This window comes from Taudactylus pleione, unplaced genomic scaffold, assembly GCF_031769625.1.
Source record: "Taudactylus pleione unplaced genomic scaffold, aTauple2 ptg000276l, whole genome shotgun sequence".
Lineage (NCBI taxonomy): Eukaryota > Metazoa > Chordata > Amphibia > Anura > Myobatrachidae > Taudactylus > Taudactylus pleione.
In genome coordinates, this window is record NW_028284678.1 from 1921186 (window position 1) to 1941883 (window position 20698).

Below are 20698 nucleotides of genomic sequence, written 5' to 3' on the forward strand. Positions count from 1 at the left end.
GTCTCCCTAATACCATTCTTACTATCATTACAACTGGGCAAAGTTTAACATGCACCATGCTTCTCTCACACAGTAAACTTTGTGGATTAAATGAGAGACACATGCAGAAAATTATTTTTGTTGCCCATAAATTTGCTGGGCATTTCCAGCATTGTGTGACAGCATATAGTACATTGCAGCACTTGCATTAGAAAAAAAATATATACATTTGATCTGCCATGCCACCAACTGAAGAAAGAGGTAGTAATGAGGTGAAATTACACACTATATATCATATTGTATATGCTTTATTGACTGGAAGAACAGCAACAAGCCATCAAGAAGTACACATCAAGCCATAAGAAAGGGGGCATGTTATATTACTGCTGCACACTGCAGAAAACTTTTGGCCTTATGCAAGTTACTCAAACCATTTTAACAAATTAAATGATGTCAGACACTGACAACCTGGGAGAAGTCTTACCACTAAACAAATTATTGGAAAAGCTGCTAAAGATGCTGAAAGAGTCAGTGATAATAAGTCATACTACTAAATAAGTCAGACAGATAGATGACATTCTCTATTGGCATTACCAGAACTCAATAGTTTGCAGCATCCTGAAATTGGGTCACTACATATTGGTAGTCCTGCTTTACCCTAGGTTTAAGTCATATGAAATGTCTTTCTTTGAAACAGACATTGTTAATAAGAGATGCATGCAGCTCCTTGTGAGCAAGTTGTCAGCTTAAGTCACACATGACAGTTGCCTTCCTTCAGCTTTGTCACAACATGTGTTTGTTACGCTTGCCACTGGGTCACTTACCACTCCTGTGGCCAGTCAGCTCGCTCCCTGAGCACGGGTTGTGCTTCCACTACAATTCCAGTGAGATGCAGGCTTCACTGTTCCCGGCCTGCTAGGCTGCAGCTCACTCCCAGCCAGTCCCAGAGTACTGCTGACCCAATCACCTGATCGATCCAGGCCAATCCCTTTTCAGTCTGAGTCAGCTGGGACCATCTGATACTGCTTGTCCAATCCTGGCTAACCCCGGGGTATATATTCCAGTCTCTGGCTCCCAGTCATTGCCAGTACAATGTCTAGCTCAGTCCTTACTGAGTGAAGTTCAACTGTGCTCCGTTACAGTCATATTACTATCTGGCTGGTGCAGTTCAGCTGTTGTTTGCTGCACTAACTTTCTATGCTGTTCTATTCCTGTGTTACTAGAATATTTAGTTGCACAGGTAATCTCAGCATGTTCAGTGTGCTGTATCTGTGCTACATCTGTACAAAGCATCCACCTGTCTGCTCAGGTACAGTATATTACTGTTCCTGTTTACCTGCATCCATTCCAGAGTATTCCACAACTACCATCCATTTTGGTGTTCAGTCTGTATCCGGTCCTGTAATTTATAGAGTGCTTCTAGACTACAGAGAAAACCCAGTCCAAGCCTGGTAAATCCTTCTGCCAAGAACTGCCACTCAGGTGTCCTGGACTATAGAACCAAGTAAGTCGAGTGCTTTAATATTATCAAGTAGCTACCCAGTTCAGACTGATTAATCTACTGCTACACTCCTCTGCTACATACTTCAGATCTTCAACAACATCGATATCCCTGATGGTCTAGTGGGCACGATACGGCATCTCTCTGCCCGAGACCCGGTTTTGATTTCCGGTCAGGAAGGCTTCTATCTACATGTAAAGAGATCTCCTCAGGCCTGCCAGCTTTTCATATACACCTTCCACTTCTACAACAGACATCTACTCAACTCCGGTTCCACAAACAAAAACAAGCGTGACAAGCTTCTACAAAAGCTATGAGTCTAACCAATGTGGAAAATTATTATGGTCTGCCTTAAAAAAATGCGAAACTATATTTACATCTCTACCATGTCTCAATCTGTTTCAACACTTAGTGGAATGGAAGAGAATTGCCTTAAATATTATGTACAAATTTACATCTTAGACAGTTCCTTTGAATTTTGATAGGGAAAATGGCAATTTGTAGACTCTTTCACTCGCTAGCTATGATATTTTTAAGATGGCCACCCCCAAGTGTGTACTCTATAAGTGTCTAGCACATCCAGGAACATTGCGAGTCATCATTGCAGGAGGCAGCAGTACAATATATGAGAAAAAAAATGGTATACCATTCCTGCCAATCACAAGCAGAGTCTGTAATGTTGGATTCTAATGGGGATGGACTAATATTGTGTGATGATGATACTAACATCAGTGATAATGATGATTATGATGACATTGTCAATTTAAAGAAGATGACCGCTGTTAGACTACAGCCCTTTAGTAACTTGTAAAAATTCCTACCTATTGTACAGTCCAACACGCAGCAACCACATTTGTTTCTTTTGTGAGTATCTAACAAAGCACTTGAGCGACAAAAGAGACATTTCCTGTCACTGAAGTGTTTGGATTGCTAAAATATGAATGTTTTTTTAATATACAACACAGGGGTTGATGGGAGGGTCCCAGGAATACCAATTATCACTATCTCACATTATGTGCTTTAAATTATCTGCTTTTCCAAAATGGCCATTAATTTCTGATGCTGCTATCCCTCACCTTGTCACACATACCATATAACAGTTTTCAAAAAAACACTTGACTGAAGGTCCAGGTCCACCTGGTGTTATCTTTTTTTTTTTAATTAAAAATGACCATATAATGCTGCTGCTATCCCTTTCTATGGAGAGAATTTATGAAAGCTTAGAGAGAGATAAAATTGTGAGAGATACAGTAGTAACCATTTAGCTTCTCACTTACACGTTTCATTGATCTTTTGCACAAATGATACAAATTAATATATAAACCAATTTTAAAAGTAATTACAACATAAAATGGTGTAGATGAGAAAATTTTAACAAATTTTTCCCACCTTTCAACTACTTTACTTGTATACCAATGTCTCCACAGGTGACAGTAGGGTTGCAATGCCCAGGATCCCTGCTGTTCAGCAGATACTTAGAATCATGGCTGTTATCTAAAGGTTGAGGGGTCTATTTACTAAGCCTCGGCTAGAGATAAAGTGAACAAAGATAAAGTCCTTGCCAATCAGCTCCTAACTGCCATGTCACAGGTTGTGTTTGAAAAATGACAGTTAAGAGCTGATTGGTTGATACTTTACCTCTCACAATTTTATCTCTCTCTAAGGTTTCATAAATACTCTCCATAGAAACATTATAATTAGTATTTTTTTTTATAGGGGACCACAAAGTTCCACAGCACCATCCAAAGCAATGAAACACAACACGGTAAACAAGATTCTAACGTTTTTTTTGTTTTCTTGAATTTAAGACGTTATTGCAGCTTTCTTTGTCAAATGACTTGCCCTGTTATCATTTCACAGTACTTTGTCAGTGTGGGGTGTGAAATACTATGTCGACAATCCTAATGTCGGGAGGATAATATTGACATGGTGTGAATGTCGCCATTCATAATGTATATATGTTCAGAATGATGACATTCACAAAGTTGACACTGACATAATGCCAATTGTGAATGTCGACAGTTTTAATGTTAGCAATGGGAATTTAAAAGTAAGCCTAAACCTTTAATAAACCCTAATCTATCTCCAACCACAGTCTAACCCTAACAGCAACCAAACCATAACCCTAATTGCAGCCTATGCCTAACCCGAAGCTTAACCCTAGCTATAATTACTGCCTAACCCTAACTACAGCCTATGCCTAACCCTAAACGTAACCCTAACCCTAATTGCAGTTTAACCCTAATCCTAATTGCAGCCTATGCCTAACCCTAATAGCAACCTAACCATAGAACTAATTTCAGCCTAACAATAGCCTTAATTGCAACCTACAGTATGCCTAACCCGAAGCTTAACATTAAGCATAATTGCAGCCTATAGCTAACCCTATGCTTAACCCTAAGCATAATTACAGCCTAACCCTAATTGCAGCCTATGCCTAACCCTAAGCTTAACTCTAACCTTGATTGCAGCCTTTTCCTAACCCTAACAGCAACCTAACCATAACTCTAATTGCAGCCTAACCCTAGCCCTAATTGCAGCCCATGCCTATCCCTAGGCTTAACCCTAACCATAATTACAGCCTAACCCTAAACTAAAGCTGCACATGCACTGGGCGACTAGGGAAAGACAGTATGATTACAACATCGTAATCGTACCATCGTTCCCCATCACCTACAGTGCCTACACTGAATGATTAGACGTTCAGTGTAGGCATCCTGCCTCATCCCCGAACATGGTCAGTCTGTCGTTATCGGCAGAATTACCGGCATGTTCGGGCGATGATTAATGACGAGCGCGCATCACTGGTAGTTTATGACATTATAGTGCGCGATTTGTGCATTATTAATGAGTGATTGCATGATTACGATGTCTTAATCGTGCAATCGCACATTAATATCGTCAAGTGGATGTGCGCCTTAAGTCTAACCATAAACTTAACGATAAATTCATCTGCCGATATTCTGTCATTGGCAACATTGTGAATGTTGATGTGTTGAATGTTGACATTCTGAAGTTGAACAATCAGACCATGTCAACATAATGCTGTCAACATTTGGAATAGTGACTACTACAGTACATACCATCAGTATATAGGCAAACATTTGTACAATGTATATGTCTCATAAACGCAAATGATTTGATAAATGACTGTAAACTGGTAACATGGTCACTTACATTGAATTATACAGTATACAGAAACTATTTATCACCATCTGCATCTCAGATGCAGATGTGATGTGATAATATCGACAGGATTCGCCATGCGATATTTGAATACATCGAAAAGATGTATCATATATCGCATGTAGGGGCAGCGCTTGCGAGAAAGCTCTGTCCCTGTGACTCTTCTTCGCACAATTTTCATGGTATTTTTCGCTATAAAACCTTGACAGTATCTCCCCTCTCCCGCACAATTGGTCAGGTCAACTGGTCTCCAGGATCATGCTCTGTGACCCTGGTCAGCTGCTCTATAGAGGACCTCATCGGAGCACTGGTCACTGGTATGAGTGCAGGTTTTTTTTTTAATTATTATTCTACCTTTTTTTTTTTACACTGTGATCAGCACTGTGGTCTATCAGACATGCAGACTGATCACAGCAAATACTCTGGGTTCTGCTTTCCCTGAGTAGTTTCCCTGAGTAGTATGGAAGGCTGAGTTTGAGTTTGACCCTGCTTAATGTGATCTTCAGGCAAAGTTATTATCACAGGGTTCCCCTCTGGTATTTTTTCACAATTCACTTTGGTAAATTTGAAACAGTTTGCATTTACATTACAAGTATGGGAAATGTGATCTGTTTGCTAAAAAAATGCAAATGAAAGGGTTTGGAGTGTTTTTTTTTTTTTCTTTGAAAAACTGCTCCATAAGCCCTCTAATACATTTATGTGATACCAGGGACTAGGGGGGGGGGGGGGGGGGGGGGTGCTAGGGGGGCACGTGCACCGGGCGTCGGATTTGAGGGGGTGCCAAGGTGATGGTCGGAGACATGGCCATACTGGCCACCTGACAGTTCCTTTATGTCTCCATCCCCTGCCTTCTATCCAAGCCCGTCCCAGCCCTTTTACCTTCCTGCCCCTTTTATTCCCTCTGTCCAAGCATTCTGCTGTCCACTAGTGCACCACTTACTTCCTTCTTACAAATAACTGTCCTCTGTCCCCATCATCTGCCCTTCCTCTGGAGCCCAGCCCCTGCCTTCCTTCAGATCCCTGTCTCTGCTCCCCCATCTTTCTACTGAGCCCCAACTCCTGCCTTCCTTGTTAGCCCCCTCCCATGTACCCTCTGCCTTCCTCCTGCATTGTGCATTTCACCAAACTCTGTCCCCTGAGTTCCACAGATAGGAAGAGTCACTGTCTATTTGCTGTCTGCAACTTCCCAGTGACTGTTAAGTGAGTGGGGCCAGTAACTAACCAGCAGCAGAGGGAGGACATTACTGTGTCTGGCAGCAGCAGGTAATGACGTTACTCTCCTTACTGTTACTGTGCTGCTGGGGAGGAGCACCACATGTCACCTTACTGTGCTGCTGAGAGGGATCCTGATGTCACCTTTCTGTGCTGCTGGGGGGGACCCTGATGTCACCCTACTGTGCTGCTGGGGGGGACCCTGATGTCATCTTAGTGTGCTGCTTAGAGGGACCCTGATGTCACTACTGTGCTGCTGGGGGGGACCCAGATGTCACCTTACTGTGCTGCTGGGGGTGACTCTGATGTCACCTTACTGTACTGGTGGAGGTGACACTGTAGTCACCTTACTGGGTGGGGGTTGGGCGGGTGCCAAATTACTGCCTTGCCCCGGGTGACAGAAATCCTAGTTTTGGCGCTGGTGATACTAAAATAATGTGGAAAGGGTGTGTGAAACACCCTTTTTCACATTGTTTTTAGAAGAAAAAAAAAGATAATTAGGGCCCTTAAGCCATTAACCTCAAATGTTATAATAATACTCCTGGTGGTAATATATATATTTATATATATATATATATATATATATATATATATTTGGGGAAATAAGTTGGTTAGGCATGGAAGATGTAGACAGTTCTCCTTAGTTCTTTTTGCACTAATAATATACAGATCACCCAAATCCAGCCAGAGATAGGGCTCATTCACCAGTCAAATGTGACCCAAAGAGGCAAGAATGAATCTATATCTATATTAGAGATGTACATCAACCCCCGTATTTTTGGTTTTGGCTCTGGATTCATCTTTGTGTTCTGGTTTTCCAAAACCACCCTTACGGGTTTTGGTTTTGGATCTGTATTTAAAATAAATAAATAAAAAAACAGCTAAAATGATGTCATTTTGACTGTTAGCACGCAATCCAAAACATGAGTTTTTAAATATGAGTTCCGAACCGCGGAAACACCCGAACCGGGACTCGGTTTGACTTGGAACCCCTAAATTCGGTTGTTGTTGGCTGTCTGAGAACCGGACATTCACATCTCTAACTATAATTTGCACTGTGGAACTTGGGTATTTTAATAGAAGAGGAGGCCCATGTGTAATCTCTGTGTATTCCCCAACCCCGCCACCCCCCTTCGTGCTGCATGTGCAGTGAAGACAATATGGGAAAAATGGTGCTGGCGATATTTTCCCACTGATTTCTCTACTGCGTTTCTACATATGTCTGGGAAAGTGATACTGGTGACAATAATTTCTTCCATATATTCAGTGGGTGAAGGGTGTGCAGCGTAGGCCCTCCATGACTCATGGGCCCATTTGTACCACACACCCTGCACCCACTATAGATAGGCCAGTGCTCTGGGCAAACAACAACAGAGAAGGCCTCTAGCCCAATGTATTAAACTACTGTACACAGAAGCCTCTGAACTCATATCCATATTATCTTTTGTCATGCTAATAACTAGGATGATAACTAGGGGTTTTGCTGCCTCACGGCCTTTATTTCTGGCTAGAAGGGTGCCTGGAATGGCGCCCTGCAGCCAGTATCACTGTGGCAGTGCTGCCTGGAGCATCTTTTGAATGCTCCGAGCATGCCATGCACCTTGACGCCTGTAAGTACAGCCGCTAAGTGCATCCTGGGTGCAGTCTGGGCAGTGTTGCACTTCTCGGTGCTGCCAGTATCGACCCCTCTTCCATACTTTCCGACATTCAGCTCCCTCCTTCCGGGAGGGAGCTGAATGTCTGCGCACAGCGAGGGGGGGTTGGCCGGGTAAAGCCTATGTTTTGGGGGTGGAGACAGGGTGGAGCCATGCGATCGCATCATTGTGGCTCCGCCCCCTCTTCACCATGCCAAAAATATTGGCATTGTGAAGCAGGGGGCAGAGCCACGATGACGTGATTCAGCCTAAATTGCGTCATCTGGCCCCCCACTGCGGGGATTTTTTGTAGTAGTTGGGGGGGCAGGTGGCTGCTGGGAGGCTTGCCTGCCTTTCTGGGGGGTCAGGAGCAGCACCCAATATTTGGGAGGCTCCCGGCCAAATCGGGGGGGAGGTAGGCAAGCATGCCTCTTCATGTTGTCATGACATCATGTGCTCACGGAGTGGGGCCATCACTGGGTGCTCGGAATGCAGAAATTCTGGTTCCTTTCACAGATCAAATAATCAGACTGCTGTAACCTATGTACTAAATATGGTCCTTCACTTAGAATGCTCCTATTTCGAAGAGATGCTTTACTTTAAAGTCATTCCTTTTTGAAACTAAACAAGAAATAAAAAAAAGAGAATGATGGTAACTAGGGCACTGTTCTACTGAAGTCTATGAACAATATTTAATTTTATCTCAAACAAGAAGAGAATACTCATGCCAATAAATACACGTATGCATCCTCTTTAATAGCATACTGTACTGAATGTTATAATGTTAAAAATATATTGAAATTACCACCTACTGATTCTAATTAGGGCTTATTTTCCTTGTAAGATCTTACAGATCTTGTTTTGACAAATTCCTAATAAACATATAGTATATGTACAGTATATGCAGGGGAAGAACTATGGGAGACAATGGATGCGCCTGCCGCCGGGCTCCAGCTCTGAAGGGGCACCTCCTCCATTGTCCACAACATATTCACCCCACTTAAGGCTGTAACTATGTACCCGGAGTGTACAGTCACGGCCACCCAATACATGGCACCCCTTCCCGGCACCTGAGAAACCACCATACACTAGTGGAGAGCTCCATATCAGACCATCAGCTGCCACTTTCTTCTATCTATAGCCTGTCTGAATGCAAATTGCTACATTACAGTGTCAGTGGCTGTGACAGGGGGGACAACAAATTATAGCTTTCCTCCGGGCATCTGGGATGAACTTACGCCACTGAGTATATGCATTATTTTGTGTCTGTCCATTAGAGAAGCTTGTAAATTCAAACTAATTAGAATTCCATCAACTTCATCAACGCTGACGCCTTCTATAGTTTGCTGTCATGGTTTGAAGTTTGCTGTTCTCGTTAATTTGTGTTTTTTAATTTTTATTAAAACAAAAGCAAATATAAACTGTTTTTAAATGGAACTATGAATACTATCTATCTATCTATCTATCTATCTATCTATCTATCTATCTATCTATCTATCTATCTATCTATCTATCTATCTATCTATCTAATACAGTATCTATCTATTTATATATGTCTATCTATCTACTCAACAACTGTTGTTATACTGTATATGTATCCAGTGCTTTTTTTACTTTCAATTAAACAAATGTAGTGGTACTCACCTAACGTTACATGATATTACAAGATTTATAGTTGCTTACACACTCTAGACACGTCTTCAGACACTTTTTTTATTCATTTCTAATATGATTTCACTAATTTATTCCTGTTTCCAAAACGAGTTATAAGAATGGAAGAATTAATTAAAATAAAAGTGCCGCTGCAACAACGGGAGATATAGTCATACTTATGCAATAATATGTGCAAACAAATAGCTGTTGGTACAATTGTGAAAAAATATACATACAAATGAATACATAAACAATCACATTTGTATGTATATTTTTTCACAATTGTACCAACAGCTATTTGTTCGCACATATTATTGCATAAATATGACTGTATCTCCCGTTGTTATAATCAAACTATCTATAGAGGATTAATAATTAGAAGATAGATATGTACTAACAACTTTTTGGATTACTAATGCATTCCTAATCAATTATCTCCAACCACGGTTCTGCTTTATCGATACAGCAGATTTAGATGGATATTTTGCAACAACATTTATACTGGCATTCTATCTGGTTATAATAAGTAAACAATTTGTTCTAATATACTGTTGTAGATGTATGATTATATCTCTTGCTGTTCTAATTAATTAAAGTAGATTGACTTATTGAGAGTGAATATATTTTTTTCCCTGAATTACAAACTAATTGACCCATTAGTATGGGCTGGATAAGATTAACTGTTATAAAATAGATTGCTTTATGTATATATTTAGATCTTACTGACACCTCTTGCTTATATGTTCTATTCACTCTATTAACTGATGACTACCTCAATCAGAGTAACTCTCTCATTAAGGGTCCTATGCTTTATGTAAGACCCTCAACAGCAGAAGTGAAATATTGAGTAACGTTGCGGTTACTCTGTTGTTTCTAAGGGGATACTGCTCCCGAACAATCTCTCACTCCCCATTGATGGCTATATGCTAAGTGAGGAGCAGCAGAATTTAGTGTAACAGTGTCTTTACCCCTGACTTTTCTGATATTTTCAGGTGTCATCTATATCGTTAGGCATTATTGGACATTCGGCCGACACAGTGATACATTTTGTTGAGATATCATGTCATTCTACAAACTAGTATTTACTTAATTTAGCTGTTATAGCTTTATATGATAATATTAATGATTGTTATATTTTGCCATTATTAGGAGCAAATATTGCTCTTATCCATTTTTGAGATCAATTCCATTATTTTATAGAAACAATTAAAAGAGGTATCTGTTTCCCTTCCGATTGTTTGTCCAACATATCAATATTCGGAATATATATGTTTTATGTTGTATCATGTTATTCATTGTTGTATGTCCATACTGTAAGTCATATAGGCACTACAATGCCAATTAAAGTAATGTTTTAAGTAACTATATTTTATTTGAGTGCTCAAAAAATAGAGTTTCTTTTCTCTCTTTTTTGTGACATTACTGTTCTACTCTAGTGAGCACCACCGCAATTTGAGATTTATATGTTTATCACTTACTCCTACATATTACCATGTAATAGCGGTTCTTTTATTGGTACCATATATACATTGTCGGTGCGTCGATCTTCCCCCTTTCCCCTTTTCCCTTCATGAGTATACGACCATTTAACTCTGTCAACATTCTGCACTGTCGACCTTTTGTCAGTCGACCATTTGTCCCAGTCAACCTATTTGAACGTTACATTGTCGATCTTCTATCCGGATATCATATATAAATGCCATAATCATGCCAAATGTGCAAGGTCTGAGACACCCAATTTTAGAGTCCGTACACGGTGTAATACTGATTGGTGTGTCCTCATATGCCACCATTGTTTGCACCATCAAAACTTGAACCAGTCTTAGTAAGAATGTCCATAAAGGCAATCCCCTTGAAAAAGTCTACAAACCAGACAAAACACGTTGAGAACTCTGTAATCTTGCTTTCATGGACCTTTCTTACTAAAACAAGAGATAAGCTCATTAAATACTGTATATATATTTATTCCTTGTCATTTTTTATTCACTTTTTAAATTCCTTTTAATTTTTAGCCTCTATATTGTTTTACTGTATATTGTCTGCTGAGCACTTTACATTGCTTTTATGTGTCTAAATCAGTAAATAAACTGCCCTTTAGTTCAATCTCATAGTGATTGTGGTTAATTATAGATGTTTTGCACTTTTTGTCACATATGCACTTTACAAGATTATTTAGATCCACTGATATTTTCATGTTAAATTGCTCTTTAAGCACTTTTTTGGCACTCACAATCAATTCCATTGTTGCACCAGATTGACAAACATACAGATATTCTATAGTAGTGTAGAGTACAGTAGTTTGCACATTTTTCTTACCAGAGCGTAGATCCCCCATTGCAATCCATGCAAACACGATCAGCCCAACACAGACACACGTAAACATAACAATCAGCACAATAAACCACACTTCCATCTTGGTGAGAGGTCGTCTTCTGATCTTCTTCTTCATCTCTAACTTTTCGTTAGGTTCCATTGTTTAAACGTCCGTTCTCCTTCATTCACCAGCAAACTGCTTGCCTTATAATGACGATGAATACGAAGTGATACAGACAAATATATACAGTATATATATATAGGATCAGTTCAATTAATGACATCATTAATCTTGGCTGATATTTCTCAGACAGACCACAGGAGTTCATGAAACATAATAAACATTGCTTGTCCAGTGGAGCAAATAAACAAAAATTCCAGTGTTCAAACAGCAACAGGAGAGCCATAAACATTAATTGCAGGTCGTATATAGAAAAAAAATTGTCATGAAGTTTTTTAAATGGAAAACTGAAGCTATTAACATAGAGATAAATATTAACTTTCAATATATCACCGCATTGTGAAGATCTGACATCATATCTCTCCCATTAGCACAGAATACAAAGTCAAGCAAACATCCCTAATCAATTGAAGTTTGATCTACCACTTTACAGCAAGTTCAGACTATTCTAAAGGTCTTTTCCTTAGTGAGGTTTCCCTGCTGGTAGTGTGCACAGAGCGAGTATACACTGTTGTGTGATAGAAACTTAGCATGTGTATTGGATGCAATGTCCAGGCCCTATGTTTTATACACACTGAACACAGAAAGTGTCAGTCTACCATTATAACCATAAAGCCATAGATAACAAATAGGCAATAAACCAGGCAAGGGGTATATGCATTAAGGTGAACAAGCCCGTGGTAACACATTCATCATCAGTGGCCAGAAGTGGACTCCGGATAGTCATTAACCTCTGGTAATTGGAAGTCATCTGACTTTGATTGCAGAGCCTTCAGATTGCGTTAGATCGCAAACCCTGACTCCTTCCTATTTGAAGTGGTTCCGGAGTGTAAATAGGCGCTATTTAGATCCCTACACCTCCTCTTGGCCTCTCTATGCACATGTGTGAACTGACGGTCTCTGTAAGCTTTCACCTCTACTTATTATTATCACTATTGCATATTTCAAAGATAGAGATGAGTCTTCATACATCTAGCCTCAATACGCCATGCAGAGCGACTTGCCTGTCGTGAGTGATCCACCAGGTCCTGTGATACTCTGCTAGCATTGGGCATCTTTTTTTGCCAAAATTGCGTCTAATGCGATGCGACCAAGATGCACCAGCAGACTGTGCTGAGTAATGTGATATATGACACTTGTATGTCTGTGTGCACCTGAGTCTGTATATGAAGCACAACGGAACTTGGAAAGAAAAAAGCTAGCGCTGCCACATTGTAGCACTTCATACACAGATTCAGAGCATACTTGCCCACTCTGCCAGGAGTCATGGGAGGCTCCCAAATTTTTAGGTATCAGCCTGCACCCTTGAAAGAGTAATCAGATCACCCATATCCCACCCATTTCCTAGTGAAGTCGGCAGGATGGGGAGATTTTCCGAGAAATTTGCGTGTCCGTATGGATGGAGCGGAGCTAAATGAGGCAAATTGCATCATTTAGCCCTACCCCTTCCTCCCGGCCCCATGAATCACAGAGGATTTCCTGTAAAGGGGGTTGGACCTAATGAGTCTGGCCCCGCCCCCGAAGCTGAGAGCAGCTCTCCGGGCTGCTCCCGGGAAGGATTCCTTAAAAGTCGGTATTGTTGCATATCAAATTAATCAGCACAGCCTGCTGGTGCATCCTAGCCAAATCACATTGCAACTTAAATTAATTTTCACAAAAAAAGATGCAAAAAAGACTCCCGGCGCTAGCAGAGTCTCACAGGACCTGGTGCACCAAGAAGGATTTATTAGTGTGACTGCAGCAAAGATGTAGAAAGGCCCATCTGTAATTCATTTATACAAACTTACATGAAGACTATGGGGCCTATTCATCATGAAAGAGTTTTCACTTGTGATAATCTAGTTTTGAATTGTTAGAGAATAAATTGTAAAAATATAGCAATTCATTATTATTATTATTATTATTATTATTATTATTATTATTATTATTAATATTATTGTATTATTATTATTATTATTATTATTATTATTATTATCCTTTATTTATATGGCGCCACAAGGGTTCTGCAGCACCTTACAAAGGGCCTGATTCAGAGCCACTTGTAAGCTGTCGCTCGTTCGCTCTGAGCGATGTTCGCACAACTGCGCATGCGTATGGTTCGCAATGCGCATGCGCAAACCAGTCATTGCGGTCAGAAACCGTGTGCTCGTAAAACAACGAGGGGCTGCTAATTTGATTGACAGAATGTACCATTTGTTGGTGGTAACAGTGGAAGGTGCTTGAAAACGGGGGAGTGGGGATCTGAACGCAGGCGTGCCTAACGGTCAAAATGGCGTTTAATGGGAGTGCATAATTAGTAAAGGAGCGTCATCGACCTCGTCACTTGGTTGTCTTTTAGCCTGAACTGCTCGCAGTGATAGCGGGAAGTAAATCCTACCACAAGCACTGCGAGCAGTTCAGATGCCTTTCGATGTTCCCGATTAATCTAATAAATAACGGAGTTGACGTGTGATGCAAACGGCAAAGGGGCGTCTTTACAAAATAGCAAGTGCATTTTTTAGACGTTCGCTCAGACATAGAGGCGTCAACTCACCGCTAAGAGCGAGCGCTCAATTTAAATATCCGGCCCCTTTTTAAGAACGAGCGTCCGCAAATAGCGTCCGGGTCTGAATCAGGCCCAATGTACATAAACAAATGAGCACACAAAAAACTTTTCACTCATCTACTTGTAAGGCAGATCTTCAAGGCCCAGGGCTGGATGCGTTTTTAGTGTGGGTGATTCACTGCAACAAATCTCTGTCATCAGATAATCCCATACAGCCTTGAGGAAGAGTATTTGTTACTCGAAATGCATTGGAAGCTGGGATTTACCTGCTTTAAATCAGTGGAAACCTGGAACTGTGTGCGGCTGGCTAAACCAGAGGCTTAAAGGGAGAAGGGCGGTTATCCAGAGATCTCCTGTACTCACTCTCTTGAAGCACCAAATCTGGTGCCAAACACGGTACAGTTCCAATTTATACTTGTTTGGATGATATTTCACTCTGGGAAATCCCAGAAAGTGTTTGTATGCTACACCAATATTGTTTGTTTGTTGAGAATCATCAATGAAAACAATTTGTTTGGATTTTTTATTTTGCTTGTTTCATTAAATTGGAAAATTATATACTACACTATATTGCATTTTTTTCCTCTCTTTTTGTCTGCCCTGCTTTATATCCTGGAGAACTATGGGACTTGAATCATACTAAAAGAAAATACTGACTTTATGGAGGACTGATCAAAGAAAGAATACACGATAAAGACTCTACCCATATCTCTATAAATAATTAAATTGATCTTCTATTGATTAGCGCCTTTGTGTATAACCACTTCTTTTTCAATAGGATTTGGTGATGGCTAGGAGATTCAAGGAGTTGGAGATGAAACCATCATGGATGGGGACCAGTTGATTATAGACCACCCTTACTAAAGTTTCACTTCCAAAAAGCTGCTCTTTTTGCGGAGCAGCTTTTCGGACTTGCGATACTTTTCCCCTTTATCTATGCTGTCTCCCTCCTAGCCCACAGCCTCTGGCCTGTGTCTACGCCTCTTCGTACCCACTGCCTCTCCTATGTTTTCTCCTATCCCTGTGCTCCCCTTCCCGCAGCCTGTCATGCTCCCTGCCCTCCCCTGCCAGCACCAGAGCCTGTCTCTGGTGTCAGTGGAGAGTCACCAGCAGTGTTGTAGATGGAGTCAGGAGCAGTGACAAGCCTCCGGAGGTGCTGTGGAGGGAGGGAGCTGTAGCTACCAGCCTGCAGTCCGCCTCTATCCTTGTTTCTGTGTTTCCTGTCCGTGCACTCAACTATCGCAAGCCAGTTCAGAGCGTATCCCCACCGCAGGTTTCCAATAACCCCCCACGAGTGATTGGACACTGACCCCCATGTTTTGGTTTTGGATCTGGATCTCCCCTGGTTTTGGATCTGGATGGATTTTGCCAAAACCTCACCTCCGTGTTTTGTATTTCGGTTTTGGTTTTGGATCTGGATTTTTCTTAAAAAAATCATCAAAACAGCTAAAATCACACAAAACGGGCCTTTTTGTTCCTACAGCAATAGTAACATCAATAACATTTATTTCCACTCATTTCCAGTCAATTTTGACCACCTTACATCTCACAATATTGATTTTTCATTTAGCTAATGGCCAAAAGGTTGCATCCAGCTAGCTAGCTAGCTGAGTAATAAATAGAGTTGAGAACTGTGCAAAGATGATAATTGGGGTACCCGATGAGGATAGAAGAATTGATAATTGGTGCAGACTCTGGCTGAAGAATTAATAATTGGTGCAGCTACTGGCTGATGAATTGATAATTAGTGAAGCCCCTGGCTGAAGAATGAATATCTGGTGCAGCACCTGGCTGAAAAATTGATAATTGGTGCAGCCCCTGGCTGAAGAATTGATAATTCTTGGTGCAGTCCCTGGCTGAAGAATTGATAATTGGTGGTGCAGCCTCTGGCTGAAGAATTAACAATTGGTGCAGCCACTGGCTGAAGAATGGATAATTGGTGCAGTCACTGGCTGGCTGAAGAATTATTAATTGGTGCAGCCCTTGGCTGAAGAATTAATAATTGGTGCAGCCACTGGCTGAAGAATTGATAATTGGTGCAGCCCCTTGCTGAAGAATTGATAATTGGTGCAGCCTTTGGCTGAAGAATTAATAATTGGTGCAGCCACTGGCTGAAGAATTGATAATTGGTGCATCCACTGGCTGAATTGATAATTGGTGCAGCCCCTGGGAGAAGAATTGATAATTGGTGCAGCCACTGGCGAAATAAATGATAATTGGTGCAGCCCCTCACTGAAATGATAATTTGTGCAGCCCCTGGTTGTTGAATTGATAATTGGTGCAGCTCCTGGCTGAAGAAAAGATAAGTGGTGATGCAGCCCCAGGTTGAAGAATTGATAATTGGTGGTGCAGCCCTGGCTAAAGAATTGATATTTGGTGGTGCAGTTCCTGGCTGAAGAATTAATAATTGGTGCAGCCACAGGCAGAAGAATTGATAATTGGTGCAGCCACAGGCAGAAGAATTGATAATTGGAGCAGCCCCTGGCTGGCAAAATAATTGATAATTGGTGCAGCCCCTGGCTGAAGAATTATTAATTGGTGCTGCCCATTAGCTGAAGAATTAATAATTGGTGTAGCCCCTGGCAAAAGAATTGATAATTGGTGCAGCCACTGGCTGAAGAATTGATAAGTGTTGCAGCCCCTGGCTGAATTGATAATTCATGAAGCATCTGGCTGAAGAATTGATAATTGGTGCATCCCATGGCTGAAGACTTATTAATTGGTGCAGCCCTTGGCTGAAGTATTAATAATTGGTGCAGCCCCTGGCTAAAGAATTGATAATTGGTGCAACCACTGGCTGAAGAATTGATAATTGGTGCAGCCCCTTGCTGAATTGATAATTGATGAAGCCCCTGGCTTAAGAATTGATAAATGTTGCATCCCATGGCTGAATAATTCATAATTGGTGCAGCCTCTGGCTGAAGAATTGATAATTTGTGCAGCCTTTGGCTGAATAATTAATAATTGGTGCAGCCCCTGGCTGAAGAATTGATAATTGGTGCATCCACTGGCTGAATTGATAATTGGTGCAGCCCCTGGCACAAGAATTGATAATTGGTGCAGCCCCTGGCTGAATTGATAATTGGTGCAGCCCCTGGCTGGCTAAATAATTGATAATTGGTGCAGCCCCTGGCTGAAGAATTATTAATTGGTGCAGCCCATTAGCTGAAGAATTAATAATTGGTGTAGCCCCTCGCTAAAGAATTGATAATTAGTGCAGCCACTGGCTGAAGAATTGATAATTGTTGCAGCCCCTGGCTGAATTGATAATTCATGAAGCACCTTGCTGAAGAATTGATAATTGGTGCATCCCATGGCTGAAGACTTATTAATTGGTGCAGCCCTTGGCTAAAGTATTAATAATTGGTGCAGCCCCTGGCTGGCTAAATAATTGATAATTGGTGCAGCCCCTGGCTGAAGAATTATTAATTGGTGCAGCCCTTGGCTGAAGAATTAATAATTGGTGCAGTCGCTGGCTAAAGAATTAATAATTGGTGCAGCCACTGGCTGAAGAATTGATAATTGGTACAGCCCCTGGCTCAATTGATAATTGATGAAGCCCCTGGCTAAAGAATTGATAATTGGTACATCCCATGGCTGAAGAATTGATAATTGGTGCAGCCCCTGGCTGAATTAATAATTGGTGCAGCCCCTGGCTGGCTAAATAATTGATAATTAGTGCAGCCCCTGGCTGAAGAATTATTAATTGGTGCAGCCCTTGGCTGAATAATTAATAATTGGTGCAGTCCCTGGCTAAAGAATTAATAATTGGTGCAGCCACTTGCTGAAGAATTGATAATTGGTACAGCTCCTTCCTCAATTGATAATTGATGAAGCCCCTGGCTAAAGAATTGATAATTGGTGCATCCCATGGCTGAAGAATTGATAATTGGTGCATCCCCTGGCTGAAGAATTGATAATTGATGCAGCCCCTGGCTGAAAAATTGATAATTGGTGGTGCAGCCTCTGGCTGAATTGATAATTGATGCAGCCCCTGGCTAAAGAATTGATAATTGGTGAAGCCCGTGGCTGAAGATTTGATGTGTGGTCGTGCAGCCCGTGGCTGAAGAATTAATAATTGGTGCAGCCACTGGCTGAAAAATTGATAAATGGTGCAGCCCCTGGCTGGCTGAAGATTTGATAATTGTTGCAGCCCCTGGCTGAAGAATTGATAATTGGTGCAGCCCTTGCCTGAAGAATTAGTAATTGGTGCAGCCACTGACTGAAGAATTAATATTTGGTGCAGCCTCTGGCTGAATTGACAATTGGTGCAGCCCCTGGCTAATGAATTGGTAATTGGTGCAGCCACTGGCTGGAGAATTGATAATTGTTGCAGCCACTGGCTGAAGAATTGATTATTGGTGCAGCCCTTTCCTGAAGAATTAGTAATTGGTGCAGCCACTGACTGAAGAATTAATATTTGGTGCAGCCTCTGGCTGAATTGACAATTGGTGCAGCCCCTGGCTAATGAATTGATAATTGGTGCAGCCACTGGCTGAAGAATTGATAATTGGTGTATCCCGTTGCTGAATTGATAATTGATGTAGCCCCTGGCAGAAGAACTGATAATTGGTGCAGCCACTGGCTGAGGAATTGATAATTGGTGCAGCCACTGGATGGCTGAAGAATTGATAATTGGTGCAGCCCTTCGATTAAGAATTAATAGTTGGTGCAGCCACTGGCTGAAGAATTGATAATTGGTGCATCCACTGGCTGAATTGATAATTGGTGCAGCCCCTGGCTGGCTGAAGAATTGATAATTGGTGCAGGCCTGGCTTGCTGAAAACTGATTATTGGTGCAGCCCTTGACTGAAGAATTGATAATTGGTGCAGCCACTGGCTGAGGAATTGATAATTGGTGAAGCCACTGGATGGCTGAAGAATTTGTAATTGGAGCAGCCTCTGGATGGCTGAAGAATTTGTAATTGGTGTAGCCCATGGCTTAAGAATTAATAATTGGTGCAGCCACTGGCTGAAGAATAGATAATTGGTGCAGCCCCTCACTGAATTGATAATTGGTGCAGCCCCTGGCTGATGAATAGATAATTGGTGCAGCCACTAGCTGAAGAATTGATAATTGGTGGTGCAGCCACTGACTGAAGAATTCATAGTTGATAGTTAATTGTTGATGCAGCCTCTGGGCTGAGTAGTAGTGGAAAACAGAGCTATGTTTAGGAAGGAACCAGTCCTACAACAGCCTTGAGGCCTGGAACTCTTGGCAAGTTGCAGCCAATACAGCCTTGAGGGCTGGTGAGGAGTGATGGCAGGTGGCCTTTGGTCCGTGAAGCAGGATGCAGCCTCTCTGCATGTAGCAGTCTTAAAGGCTGAGAACCCTTGACTGAATGACAAGCAACAATTGGTTCAGAATTTTCTTTAAAAAAAAAGAAAGGGGCATGCAGGAGATGCTGTCTATGGCCAATCCAATTTCTGGACATTCATAAACCATAACAGTAAAAATGTCAGGCAGCAATTCCCCAACCAGCACATAATGGAAAGGAAAAAAGGTGCAAGATGGAATTGTCCTTGAGCCCTCCAACCCACCCTTATGTTGTATATGAAAAAGGACATGGCTAGCTGAAGAATTGATAATTGGTGCAGCCCTTGCCTGAAGAATTAATAACTGGTGCAGCCACTGTTTGAAGAATTGATAATTGGTGCATGCACTGGCTATATTGACAATTGGTGCAGCCCCTGGCTGATGAATTAATAATTGATGCAGCCACTGGATTAAGAATTGATAATTGGTGCAGCCACTGGCTGAATTGACAATTGGTGCAGCCCATGGCTTGCTGAAGAACTGATAATTGCTGCAGCCCTTGCCTGAATAATTAATAATTGGTGCAGCCACTTGTTGAAGAATTGATAATTGGTGCATCCACTGGCTGTATTGACAATTGGTGCAGCCCCTGGCTGATGAATTGATAATTGATGCAGCCACTGGCTTAAGAATTGATAAGTGGTGCAGCCACTGGCTGAATTGATAATTGGTGCAGCTCCTGACTGGCTGAAGAATTGATAATTGGTGCAGCCCCTGGCTGGCTGAAGAATTGATAATTGGTGCAGCCCATGGCTGGCTGAAGAACTGATAATTGCTGCAGCCCTTGCCTGAAGAATTAATAATTGGTGCAGCCACTGGCTGAAGAATTGATAATTGGTGCATCCACTGGCTGTATTGACAATTGGTGCAGCCCCTGGCTGATGAATTGATAATTGATGCAGCCACTGGCTTAAGAATTGATAATTGGTGCAGCCACTGGTTGAATTGATATTTGCTGCAGCTCCTGACTGGCTGAAGAATTGATAATTGGTGCAGCCCCTTGCTGGCTGATGAATTGATAATTGGTGCAGCCCCTGGCTGGCTGAAGAATTTATAAATGCTGCAGCCCTTGCCTGAAGTATTACTAATTTGTGCAGCCACTGACTGAAGAATTGATAATTGGTGCAGCCTCTGGCTGAATTGACAATTGGTGCAGCCCCTGGCTGATGAATTGATA

At 41.6% G+C, this 20698-nt stretch overlaps 1 protein-coding gene across 1 annotated transcript in view; it reads right to left on the reverse strand.

Moving 5' to 3' along the window:
* Positions 1-11638, reverse strand: part of TMPRSS15 (transmembrane serine protease 15) — a 441506-nt gene extending 429868 nt beyond the window's left edge. Inside the window, exons 1-2 of the mRNA XM_088481702.1 lie at positions 11482-11638; positions 4683-4701 (exon numbers count right to left, since the gene is read on the reverse strand). Of these exons, the coding sequence (XP_088337828.1) occupies positions 4683-4701; positions 11482-11638 (176 nt within the window). The remainder of the gene's footprint in view (positions 1-4682; positions 4702-11481) is intronic.
* Between the last annotated feature and the right edge of the window lie 9060 nt (positions 11639-20698).